Below are 24,658 nucleotides of genomic sequence, written 5' to 3'. Positions count from 1 at the left end.
CCCATCTAGTTTTCTAAATAAGGATTAAAATAAATGCTGCAGCATCTCTAGTTGTAACACCTATGGCCAGATTTTCAAAATGACGCAAGCCCAGGCCCTTAAAGATCTTTAGGCTTCTAACTCTCATAGAATCAATGGGAGTTAAGCACCTAAATACATCTGAGGATCTGGTCTCAGCACCCAATCTGCTGAGCTCTTGTGAAGATCTGGCCACCTACTCAGGTGTTTAAACAGGAGCTGTGCTCTTTTCAATTCAGTTCTGGCTTCTGTCATGGGTGCTAAAAATTCCAGCGCTGGAGTACTTCTACCAAGGCATTATAAACTTTACCTGCTTCTTAAAAAACTTATTAACTACATCCTTCCAGTCCCAAGCTTGTAGATGCGGTCGCTGGAGTTTGAGGAAAGTGACTGTCAGACAGGAAACCATGCATTAAAAGCTACTTGGAACTCTGACATGGAATTCCAAGTGTTGTTTTCATCAGAACAGTCACATAGAATACAACAGGTTTCAGAGTAACAGCCGTGTTAGTCTGTATTCGCAAAAAGAAAAGGAGGACTTGTGGCACCTTAGAGACTAACCAATTTATTAGAGCATGAGCTTTCGTGAGCTACAGCTCACTTCCTCAGATGCATATCGTGGAAACTGCAGCAGGCTTTATATATACACAGAGAATATGAAACAATACCTATTCCCACCCCACTGTCCTGCTGGTAATAGCTTATCTAAAGTGATTTCCAGCACAAATCCAGGTTTTCTCACCCTCCACCCCCCCACACAAATTCACTCTCCTGCTGGTGATAGCCCATCCAAAGTGACAACTCTTTACACAATGTGCATGACAATCAAGCTGGGCTATTTCCTGCATAAATCCAGGTTCTCACATCCCCCCCACCCCCATACACACACAAACTCACTCTCCTGCTGGTAATAGCTCATCCAAACTGACCACTCTTCAAGTTAAAATCCAAGTTAAACCAGAACATCTGGGGGGGGGGGGTAGGAAAAAACAAGAGGAAACAGGCTACCTTGCATAATGACTTAGCCACTCCAAGTCTCTATTTAAGCCTAAATTAATAGTATCCAATTTGCAAATGAATTCCAATTCAGCAGTTTCTCGCTGGAGTCTGGATTTGAAGTTTTTTTGTTTTAAGATAGCGACCTTCATGTCTGTGATCGCGTGACCAGAGAGATTGAAGTGTTCTCCGACTGGTTTATGAATGTTATAATTCTTGACATCTGATTTGTGTCCATTTATTCTTTTACGTAGAGACTGTCCAGTTTGACCAATGTACATGGCAGAGGGGCATTGCTGGCACATGATGGCATATATCACATTGGTGGATGTGCAGGTGAACGAGCCTCTGATAGTGTGGCTGATGTTATTAGGCCCTGTGATGGTGTCCCCTGAATAGATATGTGGGCACAGTTGGCAACGGGCTTTGTTGCAAGGATAAGTTCCTGGGTTAGTGGTTCTGTTGTGTGGTATGTGGTTGTTGGTGAGTATTTGCTTCAGGTTGCGGGGCTGTCTGTAGGCAAGGACTGGCCTGTCTCCCAAGATTTGTGAGAGTGTTGGGTCATCCTTTAGGATAGGTTGTAGATCCTTAATAATGCGTTGTAGGGGTTTTAGTTGGGGGCTGAAGGTGATGGCTAGTGGCGTTCTGTTATTTTCTTTGTTAGGCCTGTCCTGTAGTAGGTAACTTCTGGGAACTCTTCTGGCTCTATCAATCTGTTTCTTTACTTCTGCAGGTGGGTATTGTAGTTGTAAGAAAGCTTGACAGAGATCTTGTAGGTGTTTGTCTCTGTCTGAGGGGTTGGAGCAAATGCGGTTGTATCGCAGAGCTTGGCTGTAGACGATGGATCGTGTGGTGTGGTCAGGGTGAAAGCTGGAGGCATGCAGGTAGGAATAGCGGTCAGTAGGTTTCCGGTATAGGGTGGTGTTTATGTGACCATTGTTTATTAGCACTGTAGTGTCCAGGAAGTGGATCTCTTGTGTGGACTGGACCAGGCTGAGGTTGGTGGTGGGATGGAAATTGTTGAAATCATGGTGGAATTCCTCAAGGGCTTCTTTTCCATGGGTCCAGATGATGAAGATGTCATCAATATAGCGCAAGTAGAGTAGGGGCTTTAGGGGACGAGAGCTGAGGAAGCGTTGTTCTAAATCAGCCATAAAAATGTTGGCATACTGTGGGGCCATGCGGGTACCCATAGCAGTGCCGCTGATCTGAAGGTATACATTGTCCCCAAATGTGAAGTAGTTATGGGTAAGGACAAAGTCACAAAGTTCAGCCACCAGGTTAGCCGTGACATTATCGGGGATAGTGTTCTTGACGGCTTGTAGTCCATCTTTGTGTGGAATGTTGGTGTAGAGTGTTTGTCTACAACTACAATCCATCGGTGATCTTCCTGATAACACCATCCTGGCCACTATGGATGTAGAAGCCCTCTACACCAACATTCCACACAAAGATGGACTACAAGCCGTCAAGAACACTATCCCCGATAATGTCACGGCTAACCTGGTGGCTGAACTTTGTGACTTTGTCCTTACCCATAACTACTTCACATTTGGGGACAATGTATACCTTCAGATCAGCGGCACTGCTATGGGTACCCGCATGGCCCCACAGTATGCCAACATTTTTATGGCTGATTTAGAACAACGCTTCCTCAGCTCTCGTCCCCTAAAGCCCCTACTCTACTTGCGCTATATTGATGACATCTTCATCATCTGGACCCATGGAAAAGAAGCCCTTGAGGAATTCCACCATGATTTCAACAATTTCCATCCCACCACCAACCTCAGCCTGGTCCAGTCCACACAAGAGATCCACTTCCTGGACACTACAGTGCTAATAAACAATGGTCACATAAACACCACCCTATACCGGAAACCTACTGACCGCTATTCCTACCTGCATGCCTCCAGCTTTCACCCTGACCACACCACACGATCCATCGTCTACAGCCAAGCTCTGCGATACAACCGCATTTGCTCCAACCCCTCAGACAGAGACAAACACCTACAAGATCTCTGTCAAGCTTTCTTACAACTACAATACCCACCTGCAGAAGTAAAGAAACAGATTGATAGAGCCAGAAGAGTTCCCAGAAGTTACCTACTACAGGACAGGCCTAACAAAGAAAATAACAGAACGCCACTAGCCATCACCTTCAGCCCCCAACTAAAACCCCTACAACGCATTATTAAGGATCTACAACCTATCCTAAAGGATGACCCAACACTCTCACAAATCTTGGGAGACAGGCCAGTCCTTGCCTACAGACAGCCCCGCAACCTGAAGCAAATACTCACCAACAACCACATACCACACAACAGAACCACTAACCCAGGAACTTATCCTTGCAACAAAGCCCGTTGCCAACTGTGCCCACATATCTATTCAGGGGACACCATCACAGGGCCTAATAACATCAGCCACACTATCAGAGGCTCGTTCACCTGCACATCCACCAATGTGATATATGCCATCATGTGCCAGCAATGCCCCTCTGCCATGTACATTGGTCAAACTGGACAGTCTCTACGTAAAAGAATAAATGGACACAAATCAGATGTCAAGAATTATAACATTCATAAACCAGTCGGAGAACACTTCAATCTCTCTGGTCACGCGATCACAGACATGAAGGTCGCTATCTTAAAACAAAAAAACTTCAAATCCAGACTCCAGCGAGAAACTGCTGAATTGGAATTCATTTGCAAATTGGATACTATTAATTTAGGCTTAAATAGAGACTTGGAGTGGCTAAGTCATTATGCAAGGTAGCCTGTTTCCTCTTGTTTTTTCCTACCCCCCCCCCCCAGATGTTCTGGTTTAACTTGGATTTTAACTTGAAGAGTGGTCAGTTTGGATGAGCTATTACCAGCAGGAGAGTGAGTTTGTGTGTGTATGGGGGTGGGGGGGATGTGAGAACCTGGATTTATGCAGGAAATAGCCCAGCTTGATTGTCATGCACATTGTGTAAAGAGTTGTCACTTTGGATGGGCTATCACCAGCAGGAGAGTGAATTTGTGTGGGGGGTGGAGGGTGAGAAAACCTGGATTTGTGCTGGAAATCACTTTAGATAAGCTATTACCAGCAGGACAGTGGGGTGGGAATAGGTATTGTTTCATATTCTCTGTGTATATATAAAGCCTGCTGCAGTTTCCACGATATGCATCTGAGGAAGTGAGCTGTAGCTCACGAAAGCTCATGCTCTAATAAATTGGTTAGTCTCTAAGGTGCCACAAGTCCTCCTTTTCTTTTTATAGAATACAACAGTCTATGATTGTTTCTTTCATTCCCCTCAGCAAAATGACATTGCAGGGATGCAGTATTTCATACATTGTGAAACAGCGTGGCCTTCCTGTTAACAGATGTGAAATGTCTATTCTCCCTCAGGTGTGTGTGTGTGCATGAATGAGAGAGATACTATATGCATGTCTATGTGTCTGTGTTATCATAATTAAGGGACATTAAAACCAGGTATCTTTTCAACCACTTTCTGAACTGACAGATATGTTACAGGTAGTGAAGGCTGCCTAGCACTTGCCTGTTTCCAGTTGCTTGTAACTTTTCCAAACTTAAATTGTTCAGGCTGACATTTCCCATGCCAGGTGTCTGCCTCAGGCTGAGTATTTTGGGGAAGTTCCAGCTGAAAGGGTTCTGCTGTTTCAAAGAATGGTATTAAGGGGAAAGCATGTCATTTTGCCCATGTTAAAAAAATTACAACCATTTTAATGAGAAGATCTAATGCCTCATACTTTGGAGCTCGAAATGTGGCATAGGGCTCAGCCTGGTGTCAGGGATGTGCTTTTTGCCATCTACATGAAAATTCACCCAAATCTGGTCAAGTTAAAAGCCTCTTTAAAAAAAAATCTCAGTTTGCACATGCTCAGTTAGACACTTGTTGGAATTTGGTAGCTAAATTCTCTGAAGATTCCATTTGCACTGAGCATGCTCCATCCCAGAGGAGCAGGAGCTGAGAGAAGGAGAAGGACTTTCTCCCCAGCCTGTGTGGTGCCTGGCACAGGAACTGAGTACAAGAAGACACTCTCTCTTGTGATCCCCTTGCTGGCACCCAGACAGCAAGGAGAATGAAGTCACCTGACTAGAATGCAAAGGGATCAGGAACAAGGAGAAGAGATGGAGGACAGGGGTAGGGGAACTCAAGGAGGGAAGTGGGGAAGGGGAGTTAGGAGAAAATGCTTGCAGCGGGGACTGGGTAGCAGCAAAGGGGGCAGAAAATGGGGAGATAGGAACAAGAATGGGTGGGAGGGATAGGGGTGGCTAGGAGCTGGGGAAAGCAAGAGCTATGGAGCAGTGCTCTGGGAATGAATCCAGGTTTTGTAGTGCATGGAGACTTATTGGTTGGACCCCTCTGAAAAATCAGGCCCTAGTATTCTCAAATTGGGCCCCTGAAATTAGTTGACTTTTCTGATATTTTGGCTGTAATCTGCCTCAGTTCTCCATGGGTGTCATAGGAATAATACCACTTTACCTCACAGGGGTGTTGTGAAATTCACTAATATTTTTTAAAATACTAAGATAACATGATGAGTGCACTGGAGCAAAGCCCAGGAAGAAATTAATAAGCCTATCTGAAGAGTAAGTTTTGGATAATGTGCAATAAATAATGTGTGGGATTACATACTGAGTGATGAAGATGAAAAGAAATATTGAAGAGCTATCTATTCAGTAAGCACTGTCCATCCTATACACTTAATGTGGAAAAAGTAATATGTGATCATTTAATTAAAGACTGTATCATAATGCATATGTAATAGGAGGCTGAATTAAGGCTGCACAGACAACCTTAAATCTGGCATTTCCTAACTTTCATGTGCTTTACTTTGCAACCTTAATAACATTATTTTAATGTAGCTTTTGTAATGTAATAGTAAATAGGCCAACAAGATGGTTAGTTGTATTATTGCTCTCTCTAGAAACTCAGATCAGTATGTCTGTATTTGAAGTTGCCTGAAGTATTTGACATCTAATTGCAAGGGCAGTAGTTACTACATTGCTGATCATTCCTAAATGGAAGTTACTGTCACGATCCTGACTGGTAAGAACATTTTATTTAGCACTTTACAGTGATTACTTCCAGCTGTGCTTTAAGTCTGGTTTAGTGGAACATCTGCTGATGGGGATGAATAGTAGGATGGAGTCAGACTGTCAGCTATTTTGAGGTCAGGGACAGAAGGAAGCCAACAGAGAGATGGCCAGACTCACATGTAGGCCTTTTCCACTTTTGTTGGGAGCAGCATCTTCTAGGCTACAAGGTGGCCATTTCAGATATGAATGTAGAAGGATAATATTCACCTCTTCCCTTTCTGTTCAGAAAGTTCATTCTAATGGGATCAAGCACTCAGACGGAGTCTTTCATTTCAAACAGGTGCTCCAAACACATCCACGTGAGCTGTGGGAGACAGGTGAAAATATCCCTCTAACCTTCAATTAGTCAACATAGTAAGGAAGAGATAAAACCTAGATTTGATTCCAATTCCTTTAACCTGTGTACCCATTGTGGGCTCAAATTGTGCCGTTGAGGGCACAATCCCTTTAGGAATAGGATGGCACAATCTGATTTCCCCTGGCAAGCTGAGCCAGCTTGGTAGAGAGGCACCATGGCTCCACCTAGTTTGCACCCCTTTGGGGTGAGTTGAGTGCCTGGAAGTGTATGAAGAGAGAGGAGACCCTGTGCTTCTGCACGAAAGTAAGAGAGAACCTGACCCTAAGTGATGTGTTAGTCAGCTGCTAGAGTCTGTGGTCTCAGAGTAACAGCCGTGTTAGTCTGTATTCGCAAAAAGAAAAGGAGTACTTGTGGCACCTTAGAGACTAACCAATTTATTTGAGCATGAGCTTTCGTGAGCTACAGCTCACTTCATTGGATGCATACCGTGGAAACTGCAGCAGACTTTATATATACACAGAGAATATGAAACAATACCTCCTCCCACCCCACTGTCCTGCTGGTAATAGCTTATCTAAAGTGATCATCAGGTTGGGCCATTTCCAGCACAAATCCAGGTTTTCTCACCCTCCACCCCCCCACACAAATTCACTCTCCTGCTGGTGATAGCCCATCCAAAGTGACAACTCTTTACACAATGTGCATGATAATCAAGTTGGGCTATTTCCTGCACAAATCCAGGTTTTCTCACATCCCCCCCACCCCCATACACACACAAACTCACTCTCCTGCTGGTAATAGCTCATCCAAACTGACTACTCTCCAAGTTTAAATCCAAGTTAAACCAGAACATCTCGGGGGGTAGGAAAAAACAAGAGGAAATAGGCTACCTTGCATAATGACTTAGCCACTCCCAGTCTCTATTTAAGCCTAAATTAATAGTATCCAATTTGCAAATGAATTCCAATTCAGCAGTTTCTCGCTGGAGTCTGGATTTGAAGTTTTTTTATTTTAAGATAGCGACCTTCATGTCTGATTGCGTGACCAGAGAGATTGAAGTGTTCTCCGACTGGTTTATGAATGTTATAATTCTTGACATCTGATTTGTGTTCATTTATTCTTTTACGTAGAGACTGTCCAGTTTGACCAATGTACATGGCAGAGGGGCATTGCTGGCACATGATGGCATATATCACATTGGTGGATGTGCAGGTGAACGAGCCTCTGATAGTGTGGCTGATGTTATTAGGCCCTGTGATGGTGTCCCCTGAATAGATATGTGGGCACAATTGGCAACGGGCTTTGTTGCAAGGATAAGTTCCTGGGTTAGTGGTTCTGTTGTGTGGTATGTGGTTCTTGGTGAGTATTTGCTTCAGGTTGCGGGGCTGTCTGTAGGCAAGGACTGGCCTGTCTCCCAAGATTTGTGAGAGTGCAACCTATCCTAAAGGATGATCCAACACTCTCACAAAGCTTGGGATCACTTTAGATAAGCTATTACCAGCAGGACAGTGGGGTGGGAGGAGGTATTGTTTCATGATCTCGGTGTGTATATAAAGTCTGCTGCAGTTTCCACGGTATGCATCCGATGAAGTGAGCTGTAGCTCACGAAAGCTCATGCTCAAATAAATTGGTTAGTCTCTAAGGTGCCACAAGTCCTCCTTTTCTTTTTGCAGTCTGTGGTCTGTTTATGCAGAACAGGAAGTGGGGGGGAGAGAGTTTAACTATACACTGGGCACCAGTGATTTCACTGAAGCTGCAGGGAAGTAGCTAAAGGCAGAAATTGGTACGCTGAGCATTTCTTGCAATCACTCTCGCTGTGAACTAATCAGCTGACTAAAGCTCTGTGAGTTATGTGTGTGTGTGCGCGCTTAAGCTTTCCCAGGGCTGAGGAACTAGACGAACCTTGCTCATTCTTCAAGGGATGGAATCATGAACCTGTGTCATTTCTGACACACGAGCCATATGCAGTAAGACACTGAGCCATGAGAATGGTTCTAAGAGTGTATACAGAATGAATGAAGGACATAAAACGGCCGGCATGGGGGATAAGGAGAACTGCTTTCCTCCACATACAGCATTGTACAACTGGACAGGAACATCATGGGGTGGGAGTGCAATTTATCTTTCTTTGAAGCACCAGGTTAGGCACTGCAGGAGGCTGAACTAGAAAGACCAGTGATCTCATCTATAAGGTATCAAATAAAAGCTTATATCACACTGGTCCTCATAAGCATTGTGGGATGTATGTAGGGGTGTCATGCAAGAAGTTGTAAGTACGCACTGAAAATATGTTTAAATCACATAACCAGGCAGCGTTGATCAACAAGTTTTTCCCAGACATAGGAATGTTGATCTTCCTAAATCTCTGATGCAAAGTAAGCCCATATGCCAACACAAAGGAAGCTCTCATTGCATATTAAGTCAACAGGAAAACAGGTTGAAATCCGCATAGGAAACCAAAGGCCACAGGGGTTGTCTTGTCTCTGGGATGAAAACAATGAGTTTTGTGGAAATATAAGGCAAAGTGAAAAGACATTTTGTTATCCACTTGCTGAGGAGACCCCTGGTAGGGCATGGGGGAATCATGAAAATCTGGATCCTAATTTGACTGAAAATCAGTAAGCTCTACAGAAAAACTTTAAGGGTAAGAGAACTGCTTTAGCCAAATGATTGTAGGTTGCTAAAGTTTTATGTTTCATTTGTTAGAAGCGGGTCATACTTTTGTTTTATTTGTAACCAATTCTGTCCAGAGAAGTTTGTCTGAGATATCTGCTAGAGGGGTGACAGCTCCCTGACACTTAGTTTAGCACCGGCAAATCTCTCACTCGCTGAGGCAGGGGGGTTACACAGTGACTTAATATTCTGGGCACCCCAAGAAAGCGTCACAGGGGGTAATTTTCTTTAAAAGGATGAGATGCAGGCTCTCCCTTTCTGTGTGTGTGGATTATGGCCACCAAATTTGAAGTTGCAGTTTTCAACCTGCAAATTAAATTACAAATCAGAGCACATGCCCCTCTACTTGGCTGATTTGCATCTGCAATTGAACTGCAATATGAAAATGTGCATGCCAATTTTGCTGGTGCAAATTGTGCCCAGGAAATCTGCAAAATATAATCTTGTCAGGATAAAACGAAAATTATGCTCCAAAAGAGTCCTAAAGACAAACAAAGAGTAATGTGGTCAAAAGGTTGCACATGAGCCTCTCACATCAGAAAATCTGGGTACAACATCTGACTTAGGTCATATTGTAGCTGAATGTGAGCTAGGCCACATCATAAAAGTACATCCGAATCTGGTATTGTCTGACAACATTAGCAGTCACCATTCTGGAAGGACCCAGAACTGAATTCACACAGATGTTGGTGTTCAAGTGTGAGGTGCACAATGACACAGCCATATGGAAATGCTTGCCCAGAGCCTGCCCACAATGAGCCTGATTCTTCTCTCGTCAAACACAAGAGCCTTGCCAAGAGAAGCAAGTCATTGCAAGGAAAAATCATCTCCAGGAACCAAACAGGTTGTCGTTAGTAATTTGTTTACTGCAGCCTCCCAGAAGATTTTAGGAAAACCTCCAAAGGAAACTGGTGTACGCATCCTTTATCTTTCCTTAAGAGTTGGTTCTACATCATCATCATCTTTCCATTGGCTCTGCAGAGTTAAAATAGACAAAGCACAGTCCTCAGTGCAGAGACTGCTTCAAATATACAAACACTTTCTTGTACACTGTTTTCCAGTCATACTGTCATTATCTGCCTTCTAGCATTAGAAGTAAAGAGGTTTCTGCTGAGATAGATCCATAGTCTCCTCTTGATGTCTGGGGGATTTAGATAGGCAGATCCTATTAGCTACAATTAACATTGAAACGCACCATTTATACCCAATGACATTTCTTTAGACACAATGTGAGTACACAGGTGTAAATTCAGAGTAACTCCACTGAAATGAATGGAGCTACTCCAAATGTATGTAGTGTAGCTGACGTCGAAATTTGGTCCATAACCTTTTTCTTTTACATTGCAGTCTACCAAACAGTGTTCCAAAATCTACCCTGCCACTTACACTCTGTAACACCAAAGTCAATGGGATTGCATAAGCATGAGAGTAAAATCTAACCAAAAGAGCCAAGCTCTGCTCTCATTTACACCTTTATAAAATGTAATGTGATTCTGTTGAGCTAACTGGAAACTGGTTGTTCAGTGCTTTCGAAAGGCTACTTATTTGGGTGTCTAAATATGGACTTAATTTTGGCTACACAAGTGTGAATATTTTGGCCAGGGTTTCAAGACCAAATTGGATTTGGAACATGACTGATGAGAAACCAGAGCAGAAGGCTTTATTGTGGGTCAAATGTATGATACAGCAATTCCATTTTCAAAGACTGAGCTATGGCAATGAAATGTCATTTAGACACAAAGTAAACTCTTCTTTCCTAAATCCATTGGCTATTGCACAAAGGAAGCCTGGTAGATACATGCAAAATTGTTCCCGGGTTGCTTAGTTCTCGCAATAAATTGTGCAGTTAGAAAAGACAGCAAAATAGAAACTGAAGTTTTGAGTGGCTAAAAGATATTCCATTTTAATTTACAGATTCTCTTTATATGCCAGTGTGCACCTGAAATAAACTTTCCTCTCTTTCAAGTTGTTACGACATACCTATCGGTGACAAATGATGCTCACTAATAAAAATATAAAGTGCTTGCCCTTCTATAATTCGTTTTGTTGAGTTGATTGCAGGCAATGCTCACAGATGTGTGTTCCAGAAGAGAAAATGCTTCTGGTTTTGAAAAGAGTGTATGTAGATACAGTGCATGTATTTAGCACATCTTTTAGGTGTATAATTATATATAAGAGCAATAGATGTCTAAGATCACATATTTTATTAAGAGGCTTTTATCAGAAAAACATTTAAAATACTGACATTCAAATAAACAATATTAAAATGACTGGACTAGCAATGCAACTCAAATGAAAAATAAAGACGAGGGGGCTGATTCTCCTGTCACGTTGGTGAAAATCAGGCATAAGTAGAGAGATTCTGGTTTTATACCAATGTAAGTGAAAGGAAAATCAGACCCAGTGTAGACACTGTATCAAATATGCATGGTAGTTATTCCTTGCAAGTGCAATAGCTTGTCATTTTCAAATTTTTATTCCACCCAATAAATCTAATAGAATAGAGAGGACAAAGTCCTGTTTTTGTATTGATTACACCAGTCATTCACTTTTCGAAAAGGAGACATTCTGTTCTCAGTAAAACAAGCTGGAAGTCAAAACTGGTTTGTACATGTGTGATTGAAACTGGCCCAATGTGTAAATTTAAAAAAAAAATCCATAGTCACGCAAACAGTACTCAAAAAAAGAACTGCACAGGAAAAAGGATTTTTTCCTATATGACTTTAATAAAAATAACTCTCAGGATTGGGCATTACCTAGCAGTTTAACTGCAGCCCTCAGCTTCTGTAGTCAGTCTCCAAATGCCAGAAAATGCCCTCCCTGTCAGACATTACGTTGGACCTAATTCTATCCTGACCTACGCCCTGTGCAGTCCTATTCACTTCAGCCTTATTCAACTCCAGTGGAGATACAGTATGTGATCCAGGGAAGAATTTGGTCCATAACATTAAGACATGACCAGAATTGAAATGGCTGGCCTATTTGATCGCTTGCACACTCCATAAAATTCCCAGATCTGCCTGTGGTTATAGCTGGTACCCAGCATCACCATCTTGACACCTGACATTTCAGAAAGGACTGAACCTGAAAGTAACTTCTGGGGAGGCTAATATTTTGTCATCTACTTAATGACATCCTTTCCAGCCATACTTCCTTCACCAGCAGTACCTCATTGGGTTAAGTCGTCTGGCCAATGGAAATCACAATCACTCAGGTTTTATTACAGCGGCTTGTACACCAGTTTAACTAGCCAAATAACCAATCTCCACATGCATACTTTCAAAAGCAGAAATGTTTTCTAACCCACCAAATAACCATACTAAGCTCAGCCAATAATAATGACAAATCATAATGACAAATCATTTTGAAAGGCGTTGTGATCATGGATTTTAATCTTTACCAGCCTGATCATACTGTCCCATAGCTCATCTCACTGCTCTTATAAGTGCGAGGTTAAAGACCTAAGTGCTGTTTATGGAAAAGTTGCCTATCTAAGATGCCTATGACAAATTTATCTTTAATATGTTCAGTCCTCTTTACTCTTTTCAAAGCACAAGAACCTGCTAGCTCATACAAATGCCTTCTAAATAATCCTGTTGTTTCTGGACCTATGCTTCCCTAGCAGAAATGTGCCCTCATGTGAATTTGTTCCATTTAGGGAGTGGGCATTTCAAATGCGCCTAAGGGAGTTAGGTAACCAACTTCCATTGACTTGTAAGTTAGTAACTCAGTTCCCTTTATGTCTTTTTGAAAATTCAATCCAAATAGCGATCGTTTTTCTCTGTTATGGCTTTATGCAATTCTTCCCCTCCATTAGGCTCTAATATCTCCCACACTATGTGAGGTTTTAGAGTAGCAGCCGTGTTAGTCTGTATTTGCAAAAAGAAAAGGAGTACTTGTGGCACCTTAGAGACTAGCATAAGCTTTCGTGAGCTACAGCTCACTTCATCGGATGAAGATCTCAGAGCTTTTCTGCTGTGCTCAGCCTGCAGATGAATCCAACTCTTGCACACAACAGTCTGTATCGGAGTAGATAACAATGAGCAGGAGTTCAATGTATTCATTCCATTAAAACAAAAATTATCTGCATGGGCCCAGAAAAGCAAAGTTTCAGCCCAGAGCAAATTTTTGCAGCTCTTCTATACTTTCCTAAACATTAAACTGTTGATTCACATTGAATTCTTAAGTACAGTTTATGGATGTGAGTGAATATATAAACAAGAGGGATGTTTCCTGCCCTGCAGTCAGTGGGCTCACTTGTGTCATTAGGTGCTTCTCCATGTTGAGGCCATGCAGAGTTGAACCCAGTATTGTGCCAGGAAGGCAAAATTTCCCCCCGGGAGTTCCCCTGCATGCAAGCGAAGTGCGCCTGCTGCTCTGCTCCTTCAGTGGTGCTGCATACTCACCACGGTATGTCCAACAAGCACTGTTGTCCTAGTGCACAGGAGAGCCGGGGCCATGGCCTCATCGTCTCCCCATCCCCTTGGGGAGTCTTGCACCTCAGAAAACACATGGAGAGAAAAATCTCTGCATGCCTCAGGAGACTAGTGACAACAAATGTACCCAGCAACTGCGCAAAGACACAGGAAGGTAGCTTCTTTCTACAGTGGGCAGAGACAGGTGGGGGCCTGGCTGGGTGCCCTGGAATCTGACCAGGACACGCCATAGGATCCATCCTTTCGTGGATCTTCAAACAACCGCCCATCACTTCTTTGGAGGCACATTTGGGACACAAAACCTAACTTCAGCCACTAGATTAAAGCAGCCTCCGTGGAGCGGCTCCTATAGCCTGGGGCTTAGTCCCTCACTGCTCTTAGGTCTGGGCGCTAGGTTCCTGGATTTGGCCGGTGTGATAGCATTTATGGGGTTATGAGGTCATGGACAGGAATTATGGTAAACCAAAGAATAATCCAGTTCATAACCAAGGTCAGTATTATCCTGGAAAACAGGGAGAAGCCTGGGAGAGACTATCCTAAACAGGAGAAACCTAGAAAAGCCAAAGGGAGTTTGTACACAAATAAGGATGGGGGAAAACGGCTATTACCAATACCTACAAAACTGAAACTGACCTTCTCTGTGATGCATTTAGGTCACTTGTTAAATGCATGGAAAGTATTGATTTTGTTTAATTAAATTATCTCTGTGCATTGGACAGGGACAAATGCTAAACATGGACTCCGCTGCAAGGCTTGTAAGATGAGCATCCACCACAAGTGCACCAACAGTATTGGACAACAGCGTTGTATGGGCAAACTGGTAAGCAAGCTGCTCGGTACAAATTGAACAGACTGCTACACAGCTCCCATTTGATCCATTAGCTCTCTAAACACGGCCCTGTTAGCAATTACCTCCTGAATGCAGCCCATTGGCTAATCTGAAATCAAATTCCTTTCATTTAGACTATGGCAATTATGACTCGAGGGCTGAGAAAACACGTACAGTTTCTGTACTGTTGTAGGGATGTGCGTATATGGTTACACAGGGGTCAAATTAATCTAAATATTAGTTATTTTTAATTGAATATGCTATATAGTACGGATCTCTGCAACTCAATGAGCAAATGCTTGCATCTCAGACATTTCGAGTTTTGTTGCAAATATTTCACACACATTAGTTTTGGAGGCTAAAGAGGGAAATCAAAGCTTTACACCAGACACAAGTTAGGAACAAATAGGTTGAAGCCCCGGCCCTTCTGAAGTCAATCAAAGTTTTGTCATTGATTTGAAAGGGGCTAGGAGATCCACCCATAGTCTTGCAGGGCCTGCGCTCTCCATGTGTTTGTACAGTAGTTCCTATTAATATGAATGGAAGTTACACATGAGGTAAAACAGAATGTGCTTTAACCGGAATTGTAGTCACAGCCTGGGACTTTCTGGTGCAGAAAGCTGAGTCTCAAGGATAGATGGATACTAAAGAATTGAATTGCTGGTCTGGTGTAAGCTGCATATTTAGTTCATATTAATTGTTTCAGACTTCAGGAGGGGGGAGTGTGTCATTATACACATTGCCAGCTAAAGCTGTGTGGTGGTGCTTTAGTTTTTATACAGGAGCAAACGAAGAAAGGCCAAATTCAGAACTGTCAGAAGCAGGCACCACTCAGCTTAAGTCCGGAGTTTTACGGGCCTACGGGCGCTCAGAATTTCGCCTGTAGTTGGGGAAGTAAGGCTCTAAATCACTAGCATCAGTTCCCCACAGGCATCACAACTGTCAACCCCATCATTCCTTCACCATTTGTGTCTTTATGTGGAAGCACGATAGCAGCAGGATTAACACCCTGCAACTTTACCCATCTGGATATTGTAGCTATACACATCCTCCCTAAACATTTCTTTACTGGCAATTTGGAAATGCCACTGTTAAATGAAGTCACCCAGTTGTGAGGCTTCCACACTTCTTGTTGTGACGTGAGCCTGTATGTAGCGTAGATTAGTGCGGAAACACAAGGTAGCCAAATGCAGGTAGCATTGATTAGCTATGAGCTATAACTAATCAAAACGATGTCCATGGTAACAGCCATGTTGCCGGCTAGTGAATTCCTGAGCCTTAGGCTGAGAATGTCTTATCTCAAGATATGGTAAATACTGAGTTAACAAAGTACTTCATTCATTATGAACTGTGCTAAAAAAGCGGCATCGCTCTGGCTGTTATACCGTATCTCCCTAGAAAGAATATCTGAGGGCTATGTGATTATTTTGTTTGAAATCTTTTGCTACATAGGCCCAAATCCTGCTCCTTCGACCTGTAAGTGCATAGGACCCACAGGGAGTGGTCGGGCACAGGCAGACTATCCCCTTTGTGCACTGCAGACTGTGCTCTAATAGGCTATGTACAAGGCAGCAGAGGGATTTGACATTAGAGCAGGGCAGGATGGAGGCATTGCGAATAGATCCATCACTATATACATTCACTGGCCAAATACTCCTGCATGGGAGAGGAAGGATTAAGCCATCCTGAAGGCTACTGCAACCAGTGGGCTGTAGTACAGGCTATGGACCATCATTGCATCCCGAAGGGATGATTCCTGGAAAGAATTGCTGAGCAAAGCCCATCCGCTCTGGCTTTGTATAAGGAAAGATGACTCACCCTTAAAGCCAATATTTATGAGTGTGTGTCTCTACCTGCCAAGGCTCCAAAGTGGGTCACACCAATATGGGATAAAGACCCAAACTGAGACCCACAAGAAAATCAGCAATTCCCGATACTTTAAATACTGTGGCAATAGAATATTCCTTAGCATAGAATATTGCAAAACCTCTGTTTTATGATCCAGCATTTCTGCTGTAATTAATTTAAACTTATTAATGCTAAATTTGTGTAAGGTTGAAGGTAAAATAGAGTTTGAAAATGAAGGCCATTATTCCAGATAACATTAAGAAACAGAAATGAGATGTTTCCAGTAGGCAAAAAAATAAACCCCTATTCTCGGCACCCTGCAGTGAAGGAGGTAAATTGCTGGTCTGTAACAGAGAGTCTGTTCCTGCTCTCAAGACTTATTTTAGTGGGAATAAGGATGATGCCACTAGCAGAACAGCTGAGATTATTTCTGATGCTCCGTGACACAATATCAGTCATGTCAGAGACACACGTCACATGTTTCCTCTCTCTAGCCAAAGGGGTTTCGGCGTTACTACAGTTCCCCACTACTCATTCATGAACAGTTTGGCTGCATCAAAGAAGTGATGCCTATTGGTGAGTTTTAACTGCTTTATCTTTCAATCTCTTTTGGGCTGCGCTATGCTCTCAGAAGTTATGTTTGTTCTTAGCAGCCCTTCAACTCCTTTGCCAGTGAGGGGCCAGGTGTTCTTCCACCATCTCAGAGAAATAGTCCTTCAAAGCTGTAACTGAAAGAAATGTATTTATTTTTATTTTCAATATTACATGATTCAAAGGCACAATGCACATAAAATGCTCACTGTCATCACGTTCACCAAACCAATGCTTGTGCTCAAAGTGGGAGGAGCCTGTGCATTGCTGCTAGCCAGGCCTGATTTGGGAAGAAGCACCACAAGAGTTGTATATTAAAATAACAGTGAACTATGCTCAACACTGGTCTAATCAGGATCTTGAATGAATTATGCTTCCATTCTCTCTTGTTCACCTTCCTTTCTTTTCTCGTTTGATTTTTACTGATTTAGTTATTATTTCTTCAGATACTTGGGCCAGATTTTGCTCTCTGTTACACCCGATTCTGAAAATGAAAATTTTGAACCAAAAAAAAAATTCAATTTTGAAAAACTTCCTCCATGTGATTAAAGGGTGACCATTCAAAACTGACAATGCAAAAACTGAAAACCAAGAAAATAACTAACATGAAAGAATGTGTCTGAGAGCAGCCAATGGGCTCATATTTTTGCCTGTAGTTTCCATCAAAACATTTTTTTAAAATTAAATGGCTGTGTGTAAATTTTCATTTTTAAAAAAAGACCCTTTTAATATGAGAATTGTTTCTGTTCAAAATATTCTGAGCAGCTCTTCTGTAAAAACAAGGTTTGTCTTGCTCTATCCCAGTATCTTTCACCTCCCCGCTATGTAGGTTAACTAGTTACCACCTTCCACCCTAGAGGAGGCTGCATTTCTGTGATGCTATGTGTTATATAGAGCCTGAATCTGGTCTCTGTCACACTGCTGTAAATGTATAGACTTTGGCTGACTTACCTTGATTTACACCAGTGTAAGTGAGAGCGTACGTTCAGAGATACCAAGGCCAGAAAGAACCACTGTGATCAGCTAGTCTGACGTCCTGTATAACACAGGCCACAGAACTTCCCCATATAATTCTTCTTTGAACTAGACCATAGAAAAACTTTTAGAAAAACATCCGGTCTTGATTTTAAAATTTCTAATAATAGAAAATCAGGTCCACAGTTCTTGAATGTGCTTTGGGATGAATAGTGCTAGGTGAATGTAAGGCCCTGATCCTACAACTGTGTGGACTGACCTTACTGACTTAACTGGGGCTCTGTTTGGGGACAAGGGTCCTCTCCTGTGATTCTAAATGTAGGATTGGAGTCCCATATTCATTAGCTTGCATCATTTTTCTCTTTACTCAACTGAAACTTTTGCTGTTTTGAGATTTGGGAGAAGTGCTCAGTTCTTATAAAATGATAGCTATGTAAGGCTTAAAGGGATCTCAAGAGGTCATATAGTCCATTCCCCTGCTCTGAAGTGGGACCAAGCATAACGAGACCATCCCTTGCAGGTGTTTGTCCAACCTATTCTCAAAAACCTCCAGTGATGGGGATTCCACAACCTCCCATAGTAAAGTGTTTCAGTGCTTACAGTTAGGTGGTTTTTCCTATATCTAACCTAAACCTCCCTAGTTGCAGATTAATCCCATTACTTCTTGTCCTACCTTCAGTGGACATGAAGAACAATTGATCACAGACCTCTTTATAACAGCCCTTATTATATTTGAAGACTGTTATCAGGTCCCCACTCAGTCTTCTTTTCTCAATACTAAACATGCCCAATTTTTTAACCTTTCCTCATTGGTCAGGTTTTCTAAACCTTTTATCACTCTCCTCTGAATTCTCTCCAAGTTTTCCACATCTTTCTTAAAGTTTTGTGCCCAGAATTGGACACAGTACTCCAGCTGAGACTTCACCAGTGCTTCGTAGTGTGTCTTACATACAACACTCCTCTTAATACATCCAAGAATGATATTTGCCTTTTTCTCATGCATCACGTAGTTGGCTCATATTCCATTTGTGATCCACTATAACCCCTCCAGATCCTTTACTCCAGTTATTCCCAATTTTGTAGTTGTGCATTTGCTTTTTCCTTCCTAAGTGTAGTACTTTGCATTTGTATTTATTGACTTTTATCTTGTTGATTTCAGATCAGTTCTCCAATTTATCAAGGTCCTTTTGAATTATCATTCTGTCACCCAAAATACTTGCAATCCCTCCCAGCTTGATGTCCTCTGCAAATTTTATAAGCATAGTTGCCACTCCATTGCCCATTAATGAAAATACTAAATAGTACCAGAGCCAGGACTGACCTCTATGGGATCCCATTAGATACACCCTGTTAGTTTGACAGCGAACCACTGATAATGACTCCTTGAGCATGGGCTGTCAACAAGTTGTGCACCCACCTTATAGTAAATTCATCTAGACTGCATTTCCCTAGTTTGCTCATGAGACTGTCATGTGGCACTGTGTCACAAGCCTTACTAAAATTAAGTTATATCACGTCTACTGCTTTCCCCTTTATCCACTAGGCCAGTAACCCTGTCAAAGAAGTAAATTCGGTTGGTTTTGCATGATTTATTCCTGACAGATTCATCTTAGCTATTCCTTATCATCCTATTATCCTCTGGGTACTTACCAACTGATTATTTAATCATTTGTTCTAGTACCTTTCCCAAATATTGAAGTTAGGCTGACTGGTCTATAATTCACCAGGTCCTCTTTATTCCCCTTTTAAAGTATTTAGCATGTTTGCCCTTCTCCAGTCACCTGGAACCAGTTGATTCTCCATGAGTTTGTGAAGATAATTGGTAATGGTTCCGAGATTGCTTCAGCTAGGTCCTTAAATAGCCACAAAGACACAAAGTAGAGCTAAGCTCTTATGCGAAGATCCAGTTCCATTCATGAACAGCTAATGACTTTTGTCCTTTTACCATATATTATAAATATCTTCCATTCAAAACAAAGGCCAGAATTTGCTGGATGTTGAGATAAGGCCCATCTCTCTCTTGCAAAGGAAGTAAGAGCCAGTCGTAGAGTGTGTGTGTGTGTGGGAGGGATCAAGAAAGCAGAGAAAAGGAATCTACGAGTGAGATGGATGGCCTAAGGGTATGTCTACACCGCAATAGGCGATGCAACTGCAGCGCACATTGGCATACTCATGCTGGCTTGCTAAAAATAGCAGGGAAATTGCATCGGTACAGGCAGTGGCACAGGCTAACTGCCCAAATACAGGCCCACCTGGGACCCCAGATATGAATTGGAGCAGCTAGTCCAGGCCACCACGCCTATACTGTTACTTATAGCAAGCTGGCTCAATCAAAGCTAATATGGAGATGCCTACACATGCCATCCCAATTGCAGTGTAGACTTATCCTAAGTGGGAGAAGGGAGAGGCTGTGGGACAGTGGGAATGGGTGTAGATCATGTAGTTTCTCACAAATGAGGTGATTTTAGTTGCAATGGGAGAGGATTAGGGGCGGCTCAGTCAATAGGAAGGTTGGGAGCAAGGAATGAGTGGAATGACGGATGGGCAGTTAAGTCTCTAAGTGAAGGAGACATAATGATGGGTACTTTCTTTCACGTGTTTATCTCTGTTTTGCCTCTTCTGTTGCAGCTTGTGGCAACAAAGTCGACCCCGTGTATGAAACCCTCCGATTTGGAACCTCCTTAGCACAGAAGACCAAGAGGGGCAGCTCTGGAAGTGGATCTGATTCACCCAAACGGAACTCTGTAATTCTTCTGTTTTATCTTCCCTTTTCCTTTTGCAGGATCACAGCACATCCATACACAATAGTTGTGTTAGTTTCCATCAGAAAGTCCAAATTTCAGGCTATTAAAAAAAATACATTCCAGACTAGAAAAGGGCCTATAAATTCTTTTTTGTAAACCCAGTTTGTGAACATCTTGTAACTAACCCTTAAAAAGAAGGAAAAATAGACGTTGAACAGGTGAGCATTCCTGTTTCACTTTGATCTGAAAATGCTGAAATTCAACAAACCACGTAGGCTAGAATCATTTGGGAGGGAGAGGAGGGGAAGTAAAAACCTAAAATAAGCAAAACTGTTTAAATTTGAAAAGTGACTTGCATGGGCACAGCACCGGCTTTAAAAAAGCCATTGGTATCTTGCAACTAGCTATGACTAGCAGGCAATGTATAGTCACACTGTTCTAGGGGCAGAACAGGTACTGAATTCTGCCTCCACCCACTCTTTGCCCATGTGCAGAGGAGAGGGAGTAGCTGCCCAATGGCACTGGGATCCCTGATCTGGGTAGACCGTGCAGGTGATTAAGGTAGCACCTTACATCCCCTCATTTTCATTCCTGAGCATGTCGGCCAGTCCATGACTGAAGCAGCAGAAGGCTGTTTTTTCAGGGGTCCTGAATGCCCACAACTCTAACTGAATTCAGTGGAAATTGCAGGTGATTGGCATCTCTGAAATTCAGGACCTAGATAGTAGTAGTAGTCTAGGAATAGTTGGCTGCAGGACTTAAATTCTCAGAGACTATTTCCCAGAGCTCCCCGCACCTCCCCCCAACAATTTGGGGCTCCAGGCTTCAGCTGCAGGGCATTAGCCCCATAGGGAGGCGCTTGGGCTCAGGGCTTTAGCCCTTTGGGGAGGTGCCAAGGCTCCCACAGGTTTAAAAATATTTACTGGAGCTCTGCTCCCGAGGGCTCCAGCTGAATTTAAGCCCTGGCTGATCACATGGTGCTAGCTTGGGTCCTTATTTCATTAAAGATGGCTGGAAACAATACATTACATGGGCCTGGGGGAGAGGCATAGGCGGGGGAGTGATTCTCCATCATGAATGAGAAGGGAGGTGGTCAACAGACAATCTCTCTGTTACAGTGTTGTCTGCACTTGAAAAGGGAACTTCTGCCTTAGAGTGAAATTCATCACTGCAAGAAAGTGCCTATAGGACTCAGGCCCCAATTCAGCTCAGCACTTAAACACTTGCTTAATGTTAAACTGGTGCTTCAATCCATCCCTGTTCAGCACAGCACTTAAGCCATTATTTCATTGGGACCTAAACAGGTGCTTAATTGCTGTGTTGAATCAGGGCCTTAAATGGTACAGATGGCCTTTTAAACAGACATTAATTTAACTCAGAAAGGCAAGCACAGAGAAATTGAAACCAGAGACTTACAATTCCTAAGTAAAAGCTGCACAGGAGTTAGTAAAGGACATGCCCCTCATCCAGTGTTTTCTCTTTTAAAAGAAACTTAGTAATTTTCCGCCTTTTTTTAATTCCAAAACCAGTTCTAAAACCTTTCACGGTTTGTGATTACAGCTCTTTCTTTGGCTTATTTAATTTATACTGGAACAGGAGTTCTACAAATGTAATTATTACCTGTTAAATCAATAAAGCATTATGTTAAATTATGAATGATTACTCAGGTGTAGAAAACACAGATGCATTATCAGCTTGCCCTGGACTTTTGATCATAACAAGATGGGGAGTGGGTGTAAAGTACAGAATGCCCTTTTGTCATGGGCTATTCTCCCAGGGAGTCAGATTGTGACTAAATGTAGCACACGTCAGTGGTTAGATAATATAGAAAAGCATAAGACAGAGAGACAGACATGGGAAACCCTAACTTCTCACAGTTAAATTCTGAGTCAGCAATGGGTAAGCAGTTACAGAAACTTAACTTCTTCACTGTTGGTCCTTCCATCCCACATCCCTGAGCTGTTGTTTCATTACAATCACAGTGGAGGTTGTGAATGATGTGCCTGGTTTGCCCAATGTGCCAGCTGTGATTATGCTACAGTGAAGTGGGTAATAGATGCAAAGCAGGAAGGAATACAGCTTTTATGACCTTATTGAGACCAATGTCACAATAACATCTAGAATCTGCATGTCCCTCTAGGTGATTTTGGCCTGGTTTCTTGAATGACCATAAATGGAAGGTAGGCATATGCTCCGAACTGAGCACCTATCACTTCACTGCTTCCCTCAAAATGTAATCCTCTAGCGCATATTTATATGGGGAAATTGTTTGAGGTAATGTAAACTTGGCACCAGTCTTCCTTCAGGGTTTGATGGATCAATTCTTTCGGAGTGAGGCTTTGTATTTCAAAGTGAGAGTATTTGTCCTATAGGGCCTGATCCAAAACTCATTGATGTCAGTGGAAAGACACACACTAACTTCAGTGGGCTCTGGATCAGGCCCATAATGCAGAGATTGTTATGGCACTGACACAATATTCAGCAAAACATTTCATTATAGCAGGATATTCTCACCTCAGGTGCAACACTGTCAGTGTATGGAGCCAAAGGCTTTTTAATCATTACAGAGATGCAGGAGTCTGGTGTTGAATGCGCCAAAATGAAGGGTTACATTTGCTGAAGGTTAAGTCTTGAAGCTAGTTGGTGGGAAATCCAGGGATCCAGCCTTTGCAAACTGTTGAAAAATAACTGTGATCTGGGATTTCTTTCAACGATGTCTGTTTTCCACCTAAGAGCTAGGAAGTCCATGTTCAGCCTGTGACATTCCCCATAGTTTGCCCCACTTTACACAGTATTCTTATCACTTAACATTTATATTGCGATAGAGCCTAAAGGCCTCAACCAGGTTGGGACCCCATTGTGTAAGGCACAGTAAAAATATATAATAACTGACAGCTCCTGCCCAGAAATGCTTACAGTTTAAAAGACAAGCCATAAGAGGTGGATGGGACAAACAGGAGGGCAGGGTGTTGGCAAGGGAGACAAGATAAAATGATTTTCAGTCCCACCAGCTCCCTGTTAACTCCCATAGCTAAGGATGTGTTCCTGAGTTGGGGACTGACAGAGCAAAGTAGCTCTAAACAACAGTTCAGGAAAAGAAGTGACGAAAATACTGTGTCCAACTGAAAGTGCTGAGAAATTTAGCAAAGCCAAATGGAATTAATCACGTTGTGATTTGACTCAGACATTATGGCTAACCCAGCCTTATATGTTTTGTTATACAGCTGCCATTAAAAAGGCACTATAAAAGTCAATTAATTCATTATCTGGTTTATTTTATTTGGTATGTTTGTAAAGTCCAAATAACTTTTATTCCAGGCACATGTTTTAATGCTGTTGGGTTGGTTGGTCGGTTGGTTTTTTGCTCTAACAGATCAGTGCCAACAGCCTTACATTTATAAGCAACCCTGCAATAACAATTAATGTGTGTATAAAGGTGGAATATATTTACAGGAAAACAAATTTCATTTTTCATCTTTCAAGCATTTAAACCTTTAACATTTTCATTCACGACCTTGGCACAAAAAGTGGGAGTGTGCTAATAAAATTTGTGAATTGCAAAAGTTGGGAGGTATTGCCAATAATGAGAAGGAACAGAATATCATACAAAAAGAGATGGATGACCTTGAAAACTGGAGTAATAGAAATGGGTTGAAATTTAATAGTGTAAAGTGCAAGGTCATGAACTTAAGGACTAACAAGAATTTGTGGCAGGTTTCAGAGTAGTAGCCAGGTTTCAGAGTAGTGTTAGTCTGTATCTGCAAAAAGAACAGGAGTACTTGTGACATATTAGAGACTAACAAATTTATTAGAGCATAAGCTTTTCATAGAATCATAGAATCTCAGGGTTGGAAGGGACCCCTGAAGGTCATCTAGTCCAACCCCCTGCTCGAAGCAGGACCAATTCCCAGTTAAATCATCCCAGCCAGGGCTTTGTCAAGCCTGACCTTAAAAACCTCTAAGGAAGGAGATTCTACCACCTCCCTAGGTAACGCATTCCAGTGTTTCACCACCCTCTTAGTGAAAAAGTTTTTCCTAATATCCAATCTAAACCTCCCCCACTGCAACTTGAGACCATTACTCCTCGTTCTGTCATCTGCTACCATTGAGAACAGTCTAGAGCCATCCTCTTTGGAACCCCCTT

At 42.3% G+C, this 24,658-nt stretch overlaps 1 protein-coding gene across 1 annotated transcript in view; it reads left to right on the top strand.

Annotated features, from left to right (window-relative positions):
- Positions 1-24,658, top strand: part of STAC (SH3 and cysteine rich domain) — a 112,452-nt gene that overhangs the window by 55,075 nt on the left and 32,719 nt on the right. Inside the window, exons 3-5 of the mRNA XM_084620785.1 lie at positions 14,247-14,347; positions 16,699-16,780; positions 20,399-20,514. Of these exons, the coding sequence (XP_084476911.1) occupies positions 14,247-14,347; positions 16,699-16,780; positions 20,399-20,514 (299 nt within the window). The remainder of the gene's footprint in view (positions 1-14,246; positions 14,348-16,698; positions 16,781-20,398; positions 20,515-24,658) is intronic.

This window comes from Lepidochelys olivacea (genome assembly GCF_965140295.1).
Source record: "Lepidochelys olivacea isolate rLepOli2 genome assembly, chromosome: 2".
NCBI lineage: Eukaryota > Metazoa > Chordata > Testudines > Cheloniidae > Lepidochelys > Lepidochelys olivacea.
This window is presented reverse-complemented; position numbering and strand designations above follow the sequence as displayed.